The 16,702-nt window shown below is 34.7% G+C and overlaps 2 protein-coding genes across 2 annotated transcripts; both read right to left on the bottom strand.

Annotated features, from left to right (window-relative positions):
• Window positions 1-856: 856 nt before the first annotated feature.
• Window positions 857-5,398, bottom strand: LOC139692573 (cilia- and flagella-associated protein 251-like). Its single transcript, XM_071590819.1, has 5 exons — window positions 5,286-5,398; window positions 2,344-2,452; window positions 1,767-1,909; window positions 1,477-1,628; window positions 857-1,097 (listed from the first exon to the last, which is right to left on the bottom strand). Exons 1-5 carry the CDS (start codon window positions 5,320-5,322, stop codon window positions 1,047-1,049), a joined length of 492 nt encoding a protein of 163 aa, XP_071446920.1. The 5' UTR covers window positions 5,323-5,398; the 3' UTR covers window positions 857-1,046.
• A 607-nt stretch (window positions 5,399-6,005) lies between these two features.
• On the bottom strand, window positions 6,006-16,004 carry LOC139692199 (cilia- and flagella-associated protein 251-like). Its single transcript, XM_071590261.1, has 7 exons — window positions 15,903-16,004; window positions 15,677-15,823; window positions 15,531-15,594; window positions 11,206-11,318; window positions 10,128-10,260; window positions 9,919-10,054; window positions 6,006-6,183 (listed from the first exon to the last, which is right to left on the bottom strand). Exons 1-7 carry the CDS (start codon window positions 16,002-16,004, stop codon window positions 6,006-6,008), a joined length of 873 nt encoding a protein of 290 aa, XP_071446362.1.
• Between the last annotated feature and the right edge of the window lie 698 nt (window positions 16,005-16,702).

The raw sequence follows: 16,702 nt of genomic DNA, 5'->3' as shown, positions 1-16,702 counted from the left end.
TGTGGAGCCGTACAGTGTAACAGTATTCACTTCATCCTAAATGGTAAGCATGGTTAATGGTGCGTGTAAATAATTAAAGGTGCAAGATATGGATGGACAGTGCCTCTAAATGTTTTATTTTTATCTGTTAATTATTAACTTTTTTAAAGGAAGATAATGCACTGATGTAATCCAAATGGATATTTGACAGAAATTGTGATTACTGAGGTTTTTATAGAAATAAATAAATTATCAGTTTTTTAACATTTTATCGTTGTGAGCAATTTCACTTTATCAATTATTTAAAATTTGCCTTGATTTGTGATCTATTTAAAAAAAAATAGTATGGGTTACCATCATAAGCTTCTTCATCTCATTTATGCTGAAATACATGAAAAAGACAAGTGGATTGGTGAATGTATGCTCTTTAAATTCAAAATATCTTTTCAGTTGCTTGGGCCAACTTGAAACAGATTTAATTTAGGTCAGCTTAAGTAGCTGAAAAATTTCACCATCAGAATTATTGCAGTTTAAGAGTATATGCTCATCCAAAGTTTTAATATTTTTAGGTGATTTCATTCTTGAGTAATGAATTTAATGGGAGAAGTTTAAGTTATCAACTGTGACCATTTTCTTCTGTTTGGAAATAATTTTCGTTGTATCTGTAACATTTGGCTATGAAATACCATGTAATTCTCTCCTATGCAATGCGTTCTCAGTTACCTGGGTCATGAGAGTAAGAAGTTATCCAAAACAATGGCATTCATGGATATTTATTCTCCACATGATATCATTGTGTTGGTTCTGCATATTTGTCATGTCCATGATTACAATTTATTTATTTTACATTAATCCAAAAACAGCACTTTGACCTTTACATGCACTTTGAACATTGATATAACAATTTGACAATGACATACACCCAAGCCCTATTTAATGCCAAGCACTTATATGTCAGTAAAAAAACAGTAATTTCAACAGGGAAGATGAGTACACATTGTCAAACAATTGGAAATATGTCTCTAGTCATCAAAATGAAAATATCAATAATGGTCAGTAATTGGAGGTCATAATACAAAATGACCCATAACTTCATGCTGTAGCTGGCCCCATATAAGCTGAAATGATAGAATGAATTACTGTTAATCTGAAAAAGCTAACAGGAATGCCAAGGAAAATATTGCGTCAGCAGCGAAATATATGGATGAAATCTTAAATAATAAAGTATTCATAAAATAATGTTCATTATTGGAGACATGCTTAGAAAAACAAAAATGATTATCAGTATTAGTTATGCTACCTCTTATCGTATGCTACTTCTTTTTATGGCAATAAAAATAAAAATTTTCAAAGAGATAGTCATCAAACCATAAAAATTTGCCTTGATTTGTATAAAAATTTTTATCTAATGGATTTCATGCTGTGTATTTACATTGTCATGGAATGAATGAAATAATGTCCTAAAACTCGAACAAAAATTACAAAATTTTCACTCACAATATGAGCCATGAATGAATCATCTGGAGAAAAGCATATATTGGTTATTGAAGTTGAAGAGAAGTTGAAAGGTTTCTCTTGTTTAGGCAAATAGAGACAGGAGTCGACAAAAAAAAGCTCTCCAGATTTCATGCCGACAGCTAGGTGATTTCCTGTGAAAATTATATATTTTATCATCTTTAACAATGAACTGAATACAATTCAATAAAAGTAAAATACATAGATGTATTGATTTCATGGTGGGTTGAATGAGGCACCATTAATGCTTCTTGAAAGCCCATAACACTTACCTATACTTGTGTATTTGATGCAGGTGATGACTCTTTGCTCAGTTTTCACAAAATCAGATACCGATTTTATGTATGTGAATTGACAGTTACTGTAATTTACCATGCTGAGCTGCCCTTTCTCATTTCCTAATGAAATCATGTCACTAATGTGGAAAAGTATTATAGTTCAATGAAATGAATTAAAATTTTTCACATTAGAACTAGCTTGATATAATTTGACTAATTGGATACTTCCAACATTTCTTGGCAATGGCAGTTAAAGGAATTGACAGTGATTTGGAAATGGAGGAAATGATAAACTAATTAGTCTTTTATGAGACCACTTATTTCATAACTTTGTAACTTATTCTTAGAGTATATCATGGTAGAAGTCAATATGTCTTCTTCTATTAGCAACATCATTAATGACAACACGATCAATGCAATCCAAGAAAAATACAAGTAGATGGGTACATCATGCCTTATTGGGGCAGATATGTGATTTAGTTGAGCTGAGGTATACTTAATTAACAATCTATAATCATGTGAAATCATGAGAATTATGTTTCCTACTTCTTTTGATTAGACAAATGATTACCTTTCAGGGTGAACATCAAGTGAAGTAATTATGTCACACTGAGATTCAAGAAGGATGTATGGTCTATTTCTCTTGCAGTCAATGAGGTATACACACCCATGGCCATCAACTGTAAGAGAACTTTTCACAAATGAAATGAGATATTCTTTTTTTAATGCAGCAGTAAAAAGTCAAGATTTCAATAAATATGAAGGACAAGAATAAAATTGCACCGAAAATTGACATTGTGAATAATCATAAAGGACCAGGGTATTGTAATTTAGACTTCCTCCCAAAGAATGTCTCCTATTTGTTGACATATAAAACTGTTATTTGAATTGGAGAGGATTTAATATGGACTGGAGATTTTAAAAAAAATTATGGCATCTGTTACTGTTTCAGTTAAAAAGAATCAAAAAAAAATTAATCCAATTACTTCAAAAAATTGCTTACACTTTCATATTCTAAAAATATATAAACGCTGGGAATTAAAAACATTAGCTGACACTGTTCCCTGATTTTTCTCCAACTATACTCAGCCAACTCTATTTGTACCGTTGAAACTCTTGAAATAAACATTTTAAATTATTTAAATAAATTGTTGTGTATGTTGCCCTTGGTACCTTCCAGGCATACCTTGAATATGCTGAGAAAAGTTTAACAGCAGAATAGGAAGGGCTGGAGCTGGTAAAAAGTGAGCAGCAAGATGATGAAGTCATTTAGGTTTGCAGATAATCAAGAAATAGAATCAGACAGCCAAGGGATTGCAGCTACCACTGAGTGCTTTAAAAGAGTAATGTGAGGATTACAATGCAATGGGATGAGGGTTAACCAAAAAAAAACCAAATAATGAGATTGTTGCAAAGGAAGAAAACTGAGTTAAACATGTAAGTAGGAGGGAATAAATGAAAACAGTTGGAGCAGTTCATGTATTTGAAAGGTAGTGGTATATTGAAGGTCATGATAGGAGAGAGAATATTGAGAAAGCTGGGTAGAGGAAGGAAGAGAGTGGACTTTTTGGACAGCATGAAGGTAGTCAGAAATTATGAAGCAAGGAATAAGAAGTTCTCATGATATTTAGAAATAAATAGTTATTAGGGACTGCCCAAAACCTCCCTTTAAAATAGGTAGAATATCTTGATTAAATGCTCATTGACCCCGAAATTCCCATGATATTTTGGAATCTTGCTTACATACTGCTGTGAAATCGTGATTTTAGTAAGTGAATGACATGTATAGAAAGGGTGAAATTGACTTCAAAAGTAGGATTCACTCCATTAGTGAATTGGTTTTTCAGATTCTGATTTTCATTTGATTATAAAAGAATTAAAGCCATAAATACTGAGTGATGTATTGTCTTCAATAAATGGGGCAGGAGCAGTGACATAGGCAAAGGGGGTCAGTTGTAACCCCAACCTGAGTGCAAACCCACATGTATTCCCAAGATATACTGACTTTACCAGACTTACCAACTTTGTGGGAGACCTAGGGGGTGTGAGCCTAGTCAGTGCGTGAAGGATGTCATTTTATGCAGAATAAAATGGCTTAAGGTGAGGCAATTTTGGAAGCAGAAACCGTCCAGATGAAATTTTCATCCCAATGCACAAGGCCTAATCTTTTCATCTCTAGTTTTTCATTCTATCAACACCTCCCAAATTTCTTTCCATAATATCAATAACTAACTCATATCAGACCCTACTTTCACGTACAATTTGTACATCTTCCATAGCTCTTACCTCCCTTCATCTTTTACATCCCTTCCATTAGTATACTGCCAGTACTAATATATAATTAATGTGATGCAAACTGGTAATTTAACTTTCATGCCAAAATAGTAACTTCATTAGGAGATTTGCATGCCACTCATAAATCTTCAACTTAGAAAAATGCTATGAATTGCTATCTTATATAATGCGGTATGAGCATAATACCATGACAAAATTGATCTTTAATAAATATTTAATGAAATCTAATATATAATGGACTACTATACATGCTTTGTTAAAGCAAAAACTCTTTTATCTTGACGTAGTTCATGGGGAAATGTGAGAGAATGAGATTCTATTAAATTAAATTTTTTCTTAAAACTGCTGCAATTTTTTGGAATATCCACCTCTTAAAAAAACATTTTTATACATTCATTGGTTTAATGATTGGCTCTTAGTTGTCGCAATATATTTTCAATAGGGTATGGTACTAGAATTCTGTTAACAGGTTCATTTATTCTATGGGTTGCATAACATCATTTTATTTGCCCCAACCTAAACATAGCCCCTGGGTAAAAAGCTATATCTTGAGAGGGACTTTATTCAGACCAATGCCAAAATGATTTCCAATCTCTCGGTTTGGAGAGCAGTTCTATGGGGGCCAGATTAGTTGTTTAATGTAAAAACAAAGATACAGGTGAATCGGAAAGATTTTGGTGACATAGCAAATGTGCCGTCACCAGGTTGAATATCATTTTACTCTATACTTTCTCATTTCTCCAAATGTTCCCTTATTCACATTTGCTTAGAGTAATAGATAAATTTTGATACAGGCCAATTTGTGACACTTGGGACATCAACTATCAATATCTGCTTGTGATAAAAAAATGGGTAAAATAAAAAGTTCTTTCTTGTGTCTTATATGAATGTAACACATTTATGCCCTATGTAGCTTGCATACATAGTTTATGCATGCTATTTAGGGCACTATGCAGGCATGAGGGAAAAGGCTCAATCAATGAGAGGAGGATATCATCAAATTAGATTGAGTTTTCGGGAAGACAATGCAAGCAAAAGAAAAATTCCTAAATATGATGTTCTCTAGAAATGACAGAGAGAGTGGGGACAATAATTCTTCAGTGTGAGCATTATGCTAAGCATATCCTCCCAAAGATAAAATGTATTTCACTCAGGTTTAATCTCAGTTATACACAGATTTTTCATGCACTACTTGCAGTAACAATAAGCCTCACTTACCCACAATAAAATCTTTGAGCTGGAGAAAGTCTATCATTTCATGACTTTCTGCATTGAATGAAATATAAAAGTTTGCCCATGAATGAACAGGAACTCTTCTATATTTATCTCCAGTTTCCCCGAACTCTGTTGTTTGCCGTCTTCTTTCTATGATAGTAGGTATTTGGAGAGGAATTAATTTACCCTACTAATAATTTTATGGCATTATTAAAAGAATTTTTTGAAGTAATCATTTAAGAGCAATATCCTAGTAAACTGAACTGTTTCTCAACAATATATTCTAAGGATGACACATTGATGTGGAAGAGATTTTGTTAAATTTAATTTCAAATTTTGGATGCATAAGGAAGGACTGATTGCTAAACATGGATGTAAGTATCCCACCATATCATTGCCTTGATACATCTCTTTTAACTACATTCAGCTATTTAGATTTGCATCTGTTAGTTACTGTTGGTCCATACCTCCATACAAGACATAAATAAGAAATGACCAAAAGAGTCATCATCAGAATGGTATGAAAATGGCAACAGAACTTACTAGCAAAGAACTTATTTTTAACTTATCATTTTATAATGTACAAAAACAAGTGTTTATTTATCCAGTTTAAAAGAGGTTCAGTTTATATATAAGTAAACACAGTAATTAGTATAGCGGATAGCGACTGCTTTGTATGCTACAAACCCAAATCGGTCATTATTCTTTCAGAGTGAAAATTCATTAATTACCATTTAAACTTGCTTTATTCTTTTCCATCTGGTTTTGAGGTATTAGCTGAAGGTGAAATTCAATCTGCTTCAGATTTTTAGGCATCCCAGGATACTGTATCCAATGAATGAGGCGTAACATGTGATCATAAAATCGAATTGTGCCTGAAGAATCTCCAGTAACCACAAACCTGATGACGCAATTAAGATTTAATATACTCATAATTATATTCTTTATTTATCATTGTATGGTTAATACCATAATATATATTGAAATTAAACCACCGCAACCCTTGGTTGGAACCCTTGGTTGGAACCCTTGCTTTAACAACGGTTCCAACAAAACATTTTTGTGTTTAACAGCAAAATATACCAACAACAAGAAGGGTTGGCTATAGGCTCTCTACTTTCCCTGCTACTAGCAGACATTTCCCCGGACAATTTTGAGCAAATAATGTTAACCTCAGAGAATCCCCTCATAAAAAATATCATTTGCTGGTATAGATATGTAGATGATGTTTTCTACATCTGTTCGGGTTCTGACAGACAGTGAGACGATTTTATGAATTTCCTCAATTCCAGAGATAAACATCAAAAATTTACCAAGGAATTAGAAGCAGATGGATCCCTTAACTTTCCAGACTTAATTATTACAAGTAAAAACAATAGGTTTGATTTTTCCATTTTCAGGAAACAGTGTTATACAGACCAAGTCATTCATGATAATTTGAGGCACTACTTCTCTAAAAAATTATCAGCCTACCATGCCATGTTACACGGAGCATGTTCTATCCCCATGTCTAAAGAGAACACTTAAAGAACTCAGCATCATAAAACAGATTGCAGTGAACAATGTATATGAGAAGTTTTGATTGATAAACTTTACAACAAGAAACTATCTTGTTTAGCCAAGTTAGCCTTGGAGAGTTCTCTCGTATCTACAGAAAACCAGCTACAGTGGTGGAGATTCCTTTTTTTTGGCCTTTTTTCATTAAAAGTGCAAAGAATCCTCCCAAAATAAATTATGAGACCGGCCTTCTACAATAAAACAAAATTAAGCAATCTGTTGTCTCACGAAGGACCAAGTTAAACCCCTACACAAGACCCTACAAGTGGGGTGTACAAACTCCTCTCCAAAGACTGCAACCGGATATACATAGGCCAGATGGGAAGGAGATTTGAGATGAGAGTAAAGGAGTACCAAGCATACTTTAGAAAAAACATCTCGCATCACTCTTTGCCAAACATCTGAAAGATTGTGGCCACAGCAGCAATTTCATACCCAAAATCCTGCACATTGAGAAGAAAGGCCACCGCCTTGATGCGCTGGAGCAATAAGAAATCCATCAGCACATGGATTACGGAGAAGATGTTTTGATCAACAATTTTCGTTACCCTTCACATTCCCCATTAGTGTATTTTCCTCACCCATCTGCCAACTAAACTGACACCAAGCAAATCTTTTCAACAATGTAGTAACCCCTCCCAGCCTGCTACTTAATCACCTGACTAATTACCCAGTGCCGTTCTGCCTGATCACATTACCCATTCCCCCACTCTTCAGCCAACTAACCCAATGCCAAGCAAAAATTTTTCAACATTTTATTAATCCCTCCTCCAGCCTACTATGAATATTACCAATCCTTCTCCTCCACCCCCTCTTCCTACCTCAACCAATCCTTACTTTCCTCCCTCCCCTTCATCCTGAGATATATATACTTTGTTTGACCTGTATTTTTACCTGATCATGTTATACAATAACAAAACCTAGGTAGTAAATAAAAAATTTTTCTACGTGGAAAAGCCAAGTGGTTTAATTTCAATTTCAATATGAAGATTTTCCATCAAGTGACGCCAGAAACTGTTTTATTTACCATAGTAGATATCATCATCAAAAATATTTAAATCCGAAAAGAGGATGGGTATGCATATTTTTTAGATTAATTTATAAATATATGAGGTCTGTCCAGAAAGTATCTAGCCATTCAATATTTTAAGAAAAATAGCCTACCTAGAATAATGAGGTCTTTGTCCCCATTGAAGTACTACCCTTGGGATCTCACAAACTTAACCCAGTGTCTCCTCCACTTTTGAAAACAATCTGTTAAGTCCTTTTTTGGAATAGTAATTAGCTACCATGTCACATTCTCTTTTATCTCAGCAATTTCAAGAATTTTGTGCTGCAGTGGCAGGGGACTTGCTCCCAGCTGAAAATAATGACCCAGGATTTCTAAAAAAGGTCATAATTGGAGATGAGTCCTGAGTCTAAGGCTATGACCCTGAAACAAAAACCCAGAGTTCCCAACAGTTGGTTGATGAGATAAAGGAAAATGTTATGAAGCAGCTGATGACCATTCTGAAGAAGGACTTTGCCAATTGTTTTGAAAAGTGGAAGAGATGCTGGGATAAGTGTCTGAGGTCAAAAGGGGAGTAATTTGAAGGGGACTATGGCCTCATTGTTCTAAGTAGGCTATTTTTCTCAAAATATTGTATGGCTAGATACTTTCTGGAGAGACCACGTATTTTGGGTTTTGTCCTTGTTTGAGAAAAGATAATAATTGGTAGAGAACTGTTCGTCGGATGGATCAAAAATAATGTTGGATTAATACTTAGTCTAGTTTGTATCATTACACCTATGAATTAAAGGAGTCTCATTATCAAACAAGATTTTTTTAGTGGGAATGTTACATGGCAGATCACTGGCCATAAGAAGAAATGGCCCAAAGACTGAACATTCCGGAACACTGTTTGGCACATCACAAGTTTTTGATTCTGCACCACAAAACACAACTAATTGCTTTCTATTTGAAAAATAAGACTTTATCAGTTCATTTTGAGAATTTAACCTGTCAAAATATCATCATATAAAAAAAATAATATTACATTAGATATAAAGTGAAATGTTATTGATAAGCATTGCATCATGTACAATAAACACTCTCCTGATCTTCAAAAGAAGTTATTATTTAATTTATAACAGACCTCAGTAGACATATATACTGTAATGTTAATAAAGTGACAATTGGTATTTTCATGATAAGAAGACTCTCCTCTGCGATGTCATTGGAATGCCTTGTCTTTGTACTTTTCTAACATTGATCCCTTTCTCACATATGGCATTAACATCTGGGGCTGCTGTTCCCAATATAAGAAAGCTTTCTCTCTGCATAAACCAGCTATGAAAGCTATTTCTGGAGTTTCAATTATAGAATACATCAAACCCTTGTTCAGATCTATGAAAATTTTACCCTTACTCTGCATCTATCCTGCAATAATCCTCCTTTGCCAAAAAAAATGTAATATCCTACCACCTTACAACTCTTTCTTCTCGAATGACAATTGAGATAATAGTGATTATGGGAGTGGTTATTTGTCCATTATATTTGAGATTTTGGATAAACCAATAGTTTTGGTTCTTCCATTAGTCATTTATGTTTCCATTTAAATTGGCACTTTTGGATTTTATTATTTACTATTTTACTTTTTTGAAACATGAAATATGACAATAGCTGTTGCACGGAAAAGAAGAGGAAAGGTGATGGAAATGCGATACTGCAGGAGAATGGTGAATACATATTAACAAAGAGGGTGATCAACTGAGTCGTGGAAAGAGAAGTCTATGTAAGGCACTAACAAAGAACAAGAAAACAAGTTTTTTAAGACCCAAGACATGGCACTTTACCGAAGAACATAATGAATACGGAGAACCACAAATGAAGCCCATGGATGAGTTATAGAGGTATAAGCAATGGAAGTCGTCAGCACAAGGAAAAATTAAGAAATAAAGATTTGCAAAACGAAGGATAGCTTAGATGAATGCTGCAAACCAATCATGGATCTGATAACCTGAAGGTATGATGATGTAATACCATATGATATTTAAGTTCATTAGTGAGATAAAAGAAACTCACAAAAATGCTACTCACTTATCCAGTTGATTTAAACAGGTTATTCCATCTTTCTGTAAGAGGAGCCATTTCTCTAATATTTTTTTACAGGTTGATGTTGAGTGATCTCCAATCCATGATGCAGTAGTGTTATCATTCCAGACTAAAATATAACCTATGGAAATCAATCATTATTGCTATTATAGAACAAGAACACATTTTACAGTTTCCAACTTAGCCAAGCTCACCATCAGTAGTAGCTGTTATGCTCTGTGAATATCCTTTCAAGTATAATGATTCACTCAGATGACCACAATATCTTCCAGGAAGTGGAGGTGGAATGCTCACTTCTGGATCAACAGGATTTGAAGAACCATAGTTCTGTTTAGAGTAATGGAAAAAGATTAAAACTTTCAAAAATTTGAAATTTCTCTGTTTCCCATAAGAAGCATAGATAACACATTAAAGTAGTGCTTACTAGCTTTCTAATATGTACAAGCATTTTTGAGTTACTCAAGCCAAAAACTAAAGGGTTTAATAAATAACACAGTTTTAGGCGTAACAAGGTGGAGATCCTTCATGATGAAAGAGGCCACTTTGCTTTACAACATAGAGTATTTTTATTATGACTAAGGTTTCGTTACAGCATAACATCTTCAGGTAAATTGGAAATTTTGGATCACACATATGTGTACAAATACTGTGAAAGAGGGAGGGAGAGAGCAAACCAAAGGACAATGGGGGAGAGGTAAAAGTGGGAGAAAGGCTGGATCAGGGGAGGGAAGGAAAAGGTTGAGGAGTGAAGGACACTAGACTAACCCTAACTTTGTCACATTTCTTTCCTCCTAAAAACAACAGAATCCCTAAAGCATATGTTCGTTAATATTAACTACCTAGGCAATCGTAAATACTCAAGACATTACCATATTTTCTTTCATTCATAATTCCTCAATATTTAAGAAAAATTACAATGTACTCTTTTTTATTTGCAAATATATAAACAAATATTCAATTTTCAATAAATATAGGAGACAAAGAATCATGCTAATATTGATGCAAATGAGGTGCAGATATGTTATCAGAAAAAAGTGAATAGTCTAATTTTTTATGTTAAGTGTTTTACAAAAAATAAAAGTGGCTTTGTCCATATTTTTTTAAGTCCTATACTCCATGGCAAAAACATAACTTGAAGATATACTCTGAATGAATTGTTACACTATTCATAATACTACCTAATAGTACATACATGAATACTACTTATTAATCATATATGGTATTTGAAATTATCATATCCCAAGTACTTTCACTCACAAATATTAATCTTACCCATTTAAAAAACAGCACTGTTCTTCTAGTGGTCAGCATAAAGTTCTTTGCATTATTCACATTGAAAACTACATTATTTACTGTGCTGAGGCTCACATCAAACAGGTAAGTTCCTGTTATAAGGAGAGGTTAATCAGTGAGTTATAAATATAATGTAGCAGAATTACATTAATAATTGATGCATACCTGGTGGTTGATTGTCCCAGATTTTAGGATTTCATTTAATAAAGATCGCTGACATTAGGCTCAGTTGTCAAAATCTTTACAATGTGCTGGATATCCCAGGCTTCAGAATGACTTGCCAAGGGATCGGGCATTTTAAAGTCTAAAGCCTTTTATTTTATTTTTGTCACTGAAGATTTATTATGAGTTATTTGACTTGCCCTATATCTTTGTCTGTGGTCTATGGGACTAATCAAGATGCTCTGAATTGAACTGAATCTCCAATTCAAAATCTCTATCATTTAGCTTTTAGATCATCTATGGGTTTGTGATATAATAATCAACTAATGTGAGATGGAGCACATACATTTAAGGCTGCCAAAACTCAACTGATAACACCATGAGATCTGTCTAAAGTCATATAAAGAGATCTACAGGATGATCACCACTCGAATGGAGGGGATTTGGAATGCTCAAAATGATCCCAGAGAAGGAACTTGGTTGATAGAATAAGAAGCAACACTCAGGTCCTATTGGAATAATAATGGGGGAATGAACTCAATGTGTAACTATATGCAATCAGGATACACACAGCAATCATAAGACCTGTCCTTATATATGTGCCCCCTTTTGGGGTATGATTAGCAACAGTGCCAAGAACCTGAACAAAGGATTAGAGGACCAGACAATTTGAGCTGCACTTCATTTTCCTAGAGGGGTCCAGATGAGTATCCAAAAAGAGTTGTCAACCAAACAGAATTTATAAATATAAGACGGATGCTGAAACAGAGCTCACAAGGGAAGGAAAGTGGACTCATCAGAGCCCCCACTATTAGGACTATGGCAATGTGTGATTAAGGAACATGTTGCTCAGCAAGCAACAAGAAAGATCTGCCATTCCAAGAAGAAATGGGATGAAGTAAAATCTAGCCTATACCACACCCCTGAACCTCAGGATAAACAATCATCGTGCCTTATGCAATCCCTCCTCCCCATCTGCGGGTCTCCCCATACCTAAACATGCCTCCCATCATAATATGCCCTTCAACCAGAGCTACAATGTTTGCGTACTAGCATCCATTCCGCCATCTGACAACCCTATAGAATTAAAAACTCTAGGAATGGCATATATATGGCTTTGAATGGTCTGTCAACATCTGGGTCTCAATGTCGTTCACTAATGAGAATGGTCTGAATTTTCACTTTCTGGAAGCGATTCATATCGGAAAGGAAAATACTTTGTTCTTCCACATGTATTTTGTTGTATGTGGCCTGTGTTTAAACTTGCAGGGTCTTGATTCTGAACTTTGTGAGATCAGTTTTAGTTCCTATTCTGAAAAAGGTAAAGGCAATATCATGTGAGGAATACAGGACAATAAGTTTGATATCCCAAGCAGCTAAAGTTGTTATCAGGATCATAAATAAAAGGATAGAGAGTAGGGCAAATGATTACTTAGGGGATGATCAGTTTGGGTTTAGGGAGGGGAGAGGTACGCGTGATGCCATTGCAGTAATGAGATTATTAATCGAGAGGAATATAGAACACAACCAGGACCTATTTGCTTGTTTCGCAGATTTTGAAAAAGTGTTTGATAGAGTAAATTGGGGAAAACTAATGAGTATATTGCAGAAAATAGGAATAGATTTGAGGGAAAGGAGGCTAATCCGCAACCTGTACATGTCTCAGACTGCTCAGGTGTGGGTGGGAAACGGGGAGTCAGGATGGGCAGTGTTAGGAAGAGGTGTAAGGCAGGGTTGCCCATTATCACCGTTGCTGTTCAACCTGTATGCAGAGGAAATGATTAAAGAGGCATGGGAAGAACTCGAGGTAGGAATGAAAGTGGGCGGGGAATTCGTAAAATCAGTTAGGTTCGCTGATGACCAAGCTTTAGTTTGTCAGTCAGCCAAGGGGCTGCAAGCATTGCTGAGTGAATTGGAAATTCAGTGCGACAGGTATGGGATGAGAATCAATATTAATAAAACAAAGGTTATGCGATTTTCTAGAAAGAAAAAGGCCAAGCTTAACATTAAAATAGGAGGGCAAAAACTAGAGCAGGTAGAACAGTTAACGTATCTTGGTAGTGTTTTGGACCAACACGGTCAAAGTAGTTAGGACGTAAGGAGAAGAATTGCACTAGGCAAAGAGGCTTTCACAAGGAGAATGGAGTTGATGACAGGAATGTTGAGTAAGGATATTAAGAAAGGACTCATTAAAACTTTGATATGGAGAGTAGTTATAAACGGGGCAGAAAAATGGCCACTGATGCAGGAGGATAGGGGTAGATTGGAGGCTTTTGAAATGTGGGTGTGGAGAAGATTGGAGAAGGTGAAATGGACCAAGAAGAAAACAAATGAGGAAGTATTTGGTATGGTGGGCAAAGAGAGGGGTTTGTTGGGAGAAATCCTATGGAGGCAGGAAAAGTGGATGAAGGTCGTATCGATCGGCAGTGGGATGTTGAAGACTGTAATAGAAGAGAGAATGTTAAGTAAACGAGACAAGGGTAGGAATGGGGATGTTGTAGAAGGTAGAATGTTGGGCAAAAGAGGAAAGGGAAGGAACAGGATAGGGATGTTGGACGGGATGAAGGGAGGAAGAAAGTACTCAGAAATGAAGAGGCAGGTGCCCTAAGAGACTTGCCCGAGAATCAAACCTGGGCCCTCCAGTCAGTAGTCCAACACTCTACCCCTGGACTACTGTGACCCCCCTATATATATGTATACATAAAACAGATACAAGATACAAAAGACAATAACAGGGTAGAAGAAAAGCCCCATTTGAAGATGAATCAATTAGTGAAACTACTTTGGACCTAAAGGAGTAAGCTGGAATGACTGTGAAAATGTCATTATTCCAGATGGACCAAGAAGGAAGAAAAATTGAGATATCTTCTTCATCGCCGACATTCCAGAGGAGTCTTCAGTCTATGCTCTATTCTTTTGGTATATAATCAGCAAAAAATGACACCTTATCATCGTCAGACTAAGTTTGGCTTTCTGGTAATGAAATATCATGAAATGAAAACCCTAAAGAAAGCTGGCAGGAGAAGGATAATGAATATTTACAAATACTGTGCCAGCTTAGGAAATCATCTATTCAAAATATGGGAATAATCGGAGTGTTTAACTTCAAGAATGAAAGTTTTTGGGGTTAGTCATAATCTACTACAATCTTGTTCAGCAATTTGCCATCAAATCAAAAGTATGGTATATGAAAATAAATAAGCCAGTTTTGAAAAACCTTTTAGAAACAAGATTCATTGCTTTGGGAGGAATTAAAAAGAGGAACAGATTTGCACACTCTTCATATATCTATAGCTTTAAAAGAACTCAGATATCAATATGTAAGAATATATGAGGATTAGAGGGTGTTTGAAACTGTAAGGGAACAAAATGTTAGCATGTTAACATTTAAATTTAATTTGACACCTGGCAATCATTTATATGTGTCCTTTTGCATGAATGCGTGTTATAAATACATATATACCATATACACGGGATATGAGCCACAGCTAATTTATACTGATATATCATATGTGTATAGTACCAATGTATTACTTTGTATTTTTCATTCCGGAAAAAAGGGAAATAGCCCTAATAAGCATTATTTGCTCAAATACAGTTCTTTTATTTCTGAGTTTTGTCATAGGAAATACGGTTAGCAATGGTAGCTTGGATTTCTTAAACATAAAATGCTTACGTTGTTACCTATTTTTAGTCATAGGAAGATCCAAATATATTCACAGGAGTGCCCAACATTTTTGAATTAATATAAAAAATTGGAACTACTAAGCCAGTGAACATTGAGCGTGGTGACATAAAATTTATAGATTGACACCTTTAGTGGTAAAGGGTAAGTGGGTATTAAAGAAGAATATACATATTGCTCTTTTTAACTTGCCATCAGGATCTTTTCCTTCGTTGGATAAAATCCAGAGAGAACAAACTGTGTAATTGTCTCTAGTTGAGAGTGAAATAATATATTCTCCATTTGGGCTTATTTTTGTTAAGTACGTCCATGATGATGGTTGAATTGTGTGAACTGGGCATCTGAAAAACACAGCTGATTATCGAAACATTATTCAATAGTTATCTATAATGAAAACGAAGGAATCTACTCCCTTACAAATTTTCTGTTTTCCATACAATTATTGAGTTATCACAACCAGTATCGGATGATACTAAAAAGTCTTCATTTCCATCTGATGATAAGGAAGTAATCAAATTTTTCTGAAAGATTGACAATTCTTAGAAAGAATTATATCCTACATTAACTAAAGACCAAACTCAACAAGTAATTTTCAATCCTTACGTGGCCATACAAAAATTTATGCTCTTGAGTTTCATAGTAAAGGATTACGACTAAATGAGAGCAGGAATATGCAATTGCTTTCCTGAAGTTTGTTGTGAGATTAACTATTCGAGTTTCATTACTTCGTCCAATCGCACGGTTCACACTCTGTAGTAATGATGAGAAAGCATAAGTTTCACAAGTCTAAGGACTTGGAAGGTGTTAAGCTGAAAATAATTAGTCCTACCAATGGCAAAGCAGAAGTCACATTATTTTCAATAAGAGATGACATTTCTTCACTGGAGTCTTCAGCAGAAGAATCAGTCTTTGTTATAGTCTCGCTGGTCATTGTTCTCCCTTGGTATACACCGCATACAGAGTTATTTACGGGAGAATGTTTTCTACCACATGCGTATTGGTTACAAGCAAAGATATTGTAAGTTTTTGATATTCATCTATTTTCAATTTGTGTGAAAATGATAACTTCGTTTTAAACATGTTAACGAAGAACATATTTTTGTTGCCGAAAACCTTAGTTTGTTGTAGTTAAATTGGAATAAATGCAACATTTTCGAATTCATCCAAGTTTCACACACTGCAATGACTTACACATTATTTAAATTATATTTAATTATCTTTACCTATGGATGCATTTGAAGCTCAAGGTAAACTAATGAACTATCTAAAACAAAGGGATAGTTTACTTAAAAAAATAATCTTTTAACGCGAAGATCATCGATAGCGAATTTGTTCAATTCCTGTTATGGTACGCTGCTTACATTAACTTTCATTGTGAATGGTTCAAACAAAAAACGCATTAAGTGTGACCATATTTATTCAGGTACCGCCAACAATGCATATTATACTTAGGTAGATAAGTATGAAAGATAAACTACAAAGTTAGATAAACAGTTTGAGTCGATTGAATTGTTTATATTTAAATACACTGGTGCACCTATTTTAATGAATACGCATTAAGAAATATAATATTTGATAACTTATAATAAATAAACTCAACACAGAGGCTAGACAGAAATGGATCTATGG

This window comes from Hetaerina americana, unplaced genomic scaffold (assembly GCF_022747635.1).
Source record: "Hetaerina americana unplaced genomic scaffold, ioHetAmer1.1.p SCAF_4, whole genome shotgun sequence".
In the NCBI taxonomy this organism is placed as follows: Eukaryota; Metazoa; Arthropoda; class Insecta; order Odonata; family Calopterygidae; genus Hetaerina; species Hetaerina americana.
The sequence above is the reverse complement of the archived record's forward strand: the minus strand, read 5'-3'. Positions and strand labels throughout refer to the sequence as shown.

Coding starts and splice junctions, on each gene's coding strand:
- LOC139692573 (XM_071590819.1), bottom strand. CDS start 5,322: ATGATAGACTTTCTCCAGCTCAAAGATTTTATTGTGG. Junction 2,453..5,285: donor GCTCAAAGATTTTATTGTGG/GTAAGTGAGGCT, acceptor GTTCTCTTACAG/TTGATGGCCATGGGTGTGTA. Junction 1,629..1,766: donor CATCAAATACACAAGTATAG/GTAAGTGTTATG, acceptor TAATTTTCACAG/GAAATCACCTAGCTGTCGGC.
- LOC139692199 (XM_071590261.1), bottom strand. CDS start 16,004: ATGACCAGCGAGACTATAACAAAGACTGATTCTTCTGCTGAAGACTCC. Junction 15,824..15,902: donor TGACTTCTGCTTTGCCATTG/GTAGGACTAATT, acceptor TCATTACTACAG/AGTGTGAACCGTGCGATTGG. Junction 6,184..9,918: donor TGTTTAAATCAACTGGATAA/GTGAGTAGCATT, acceptor TTGCGTCATCAG/GTTTGTGGTTACTGGAGATT.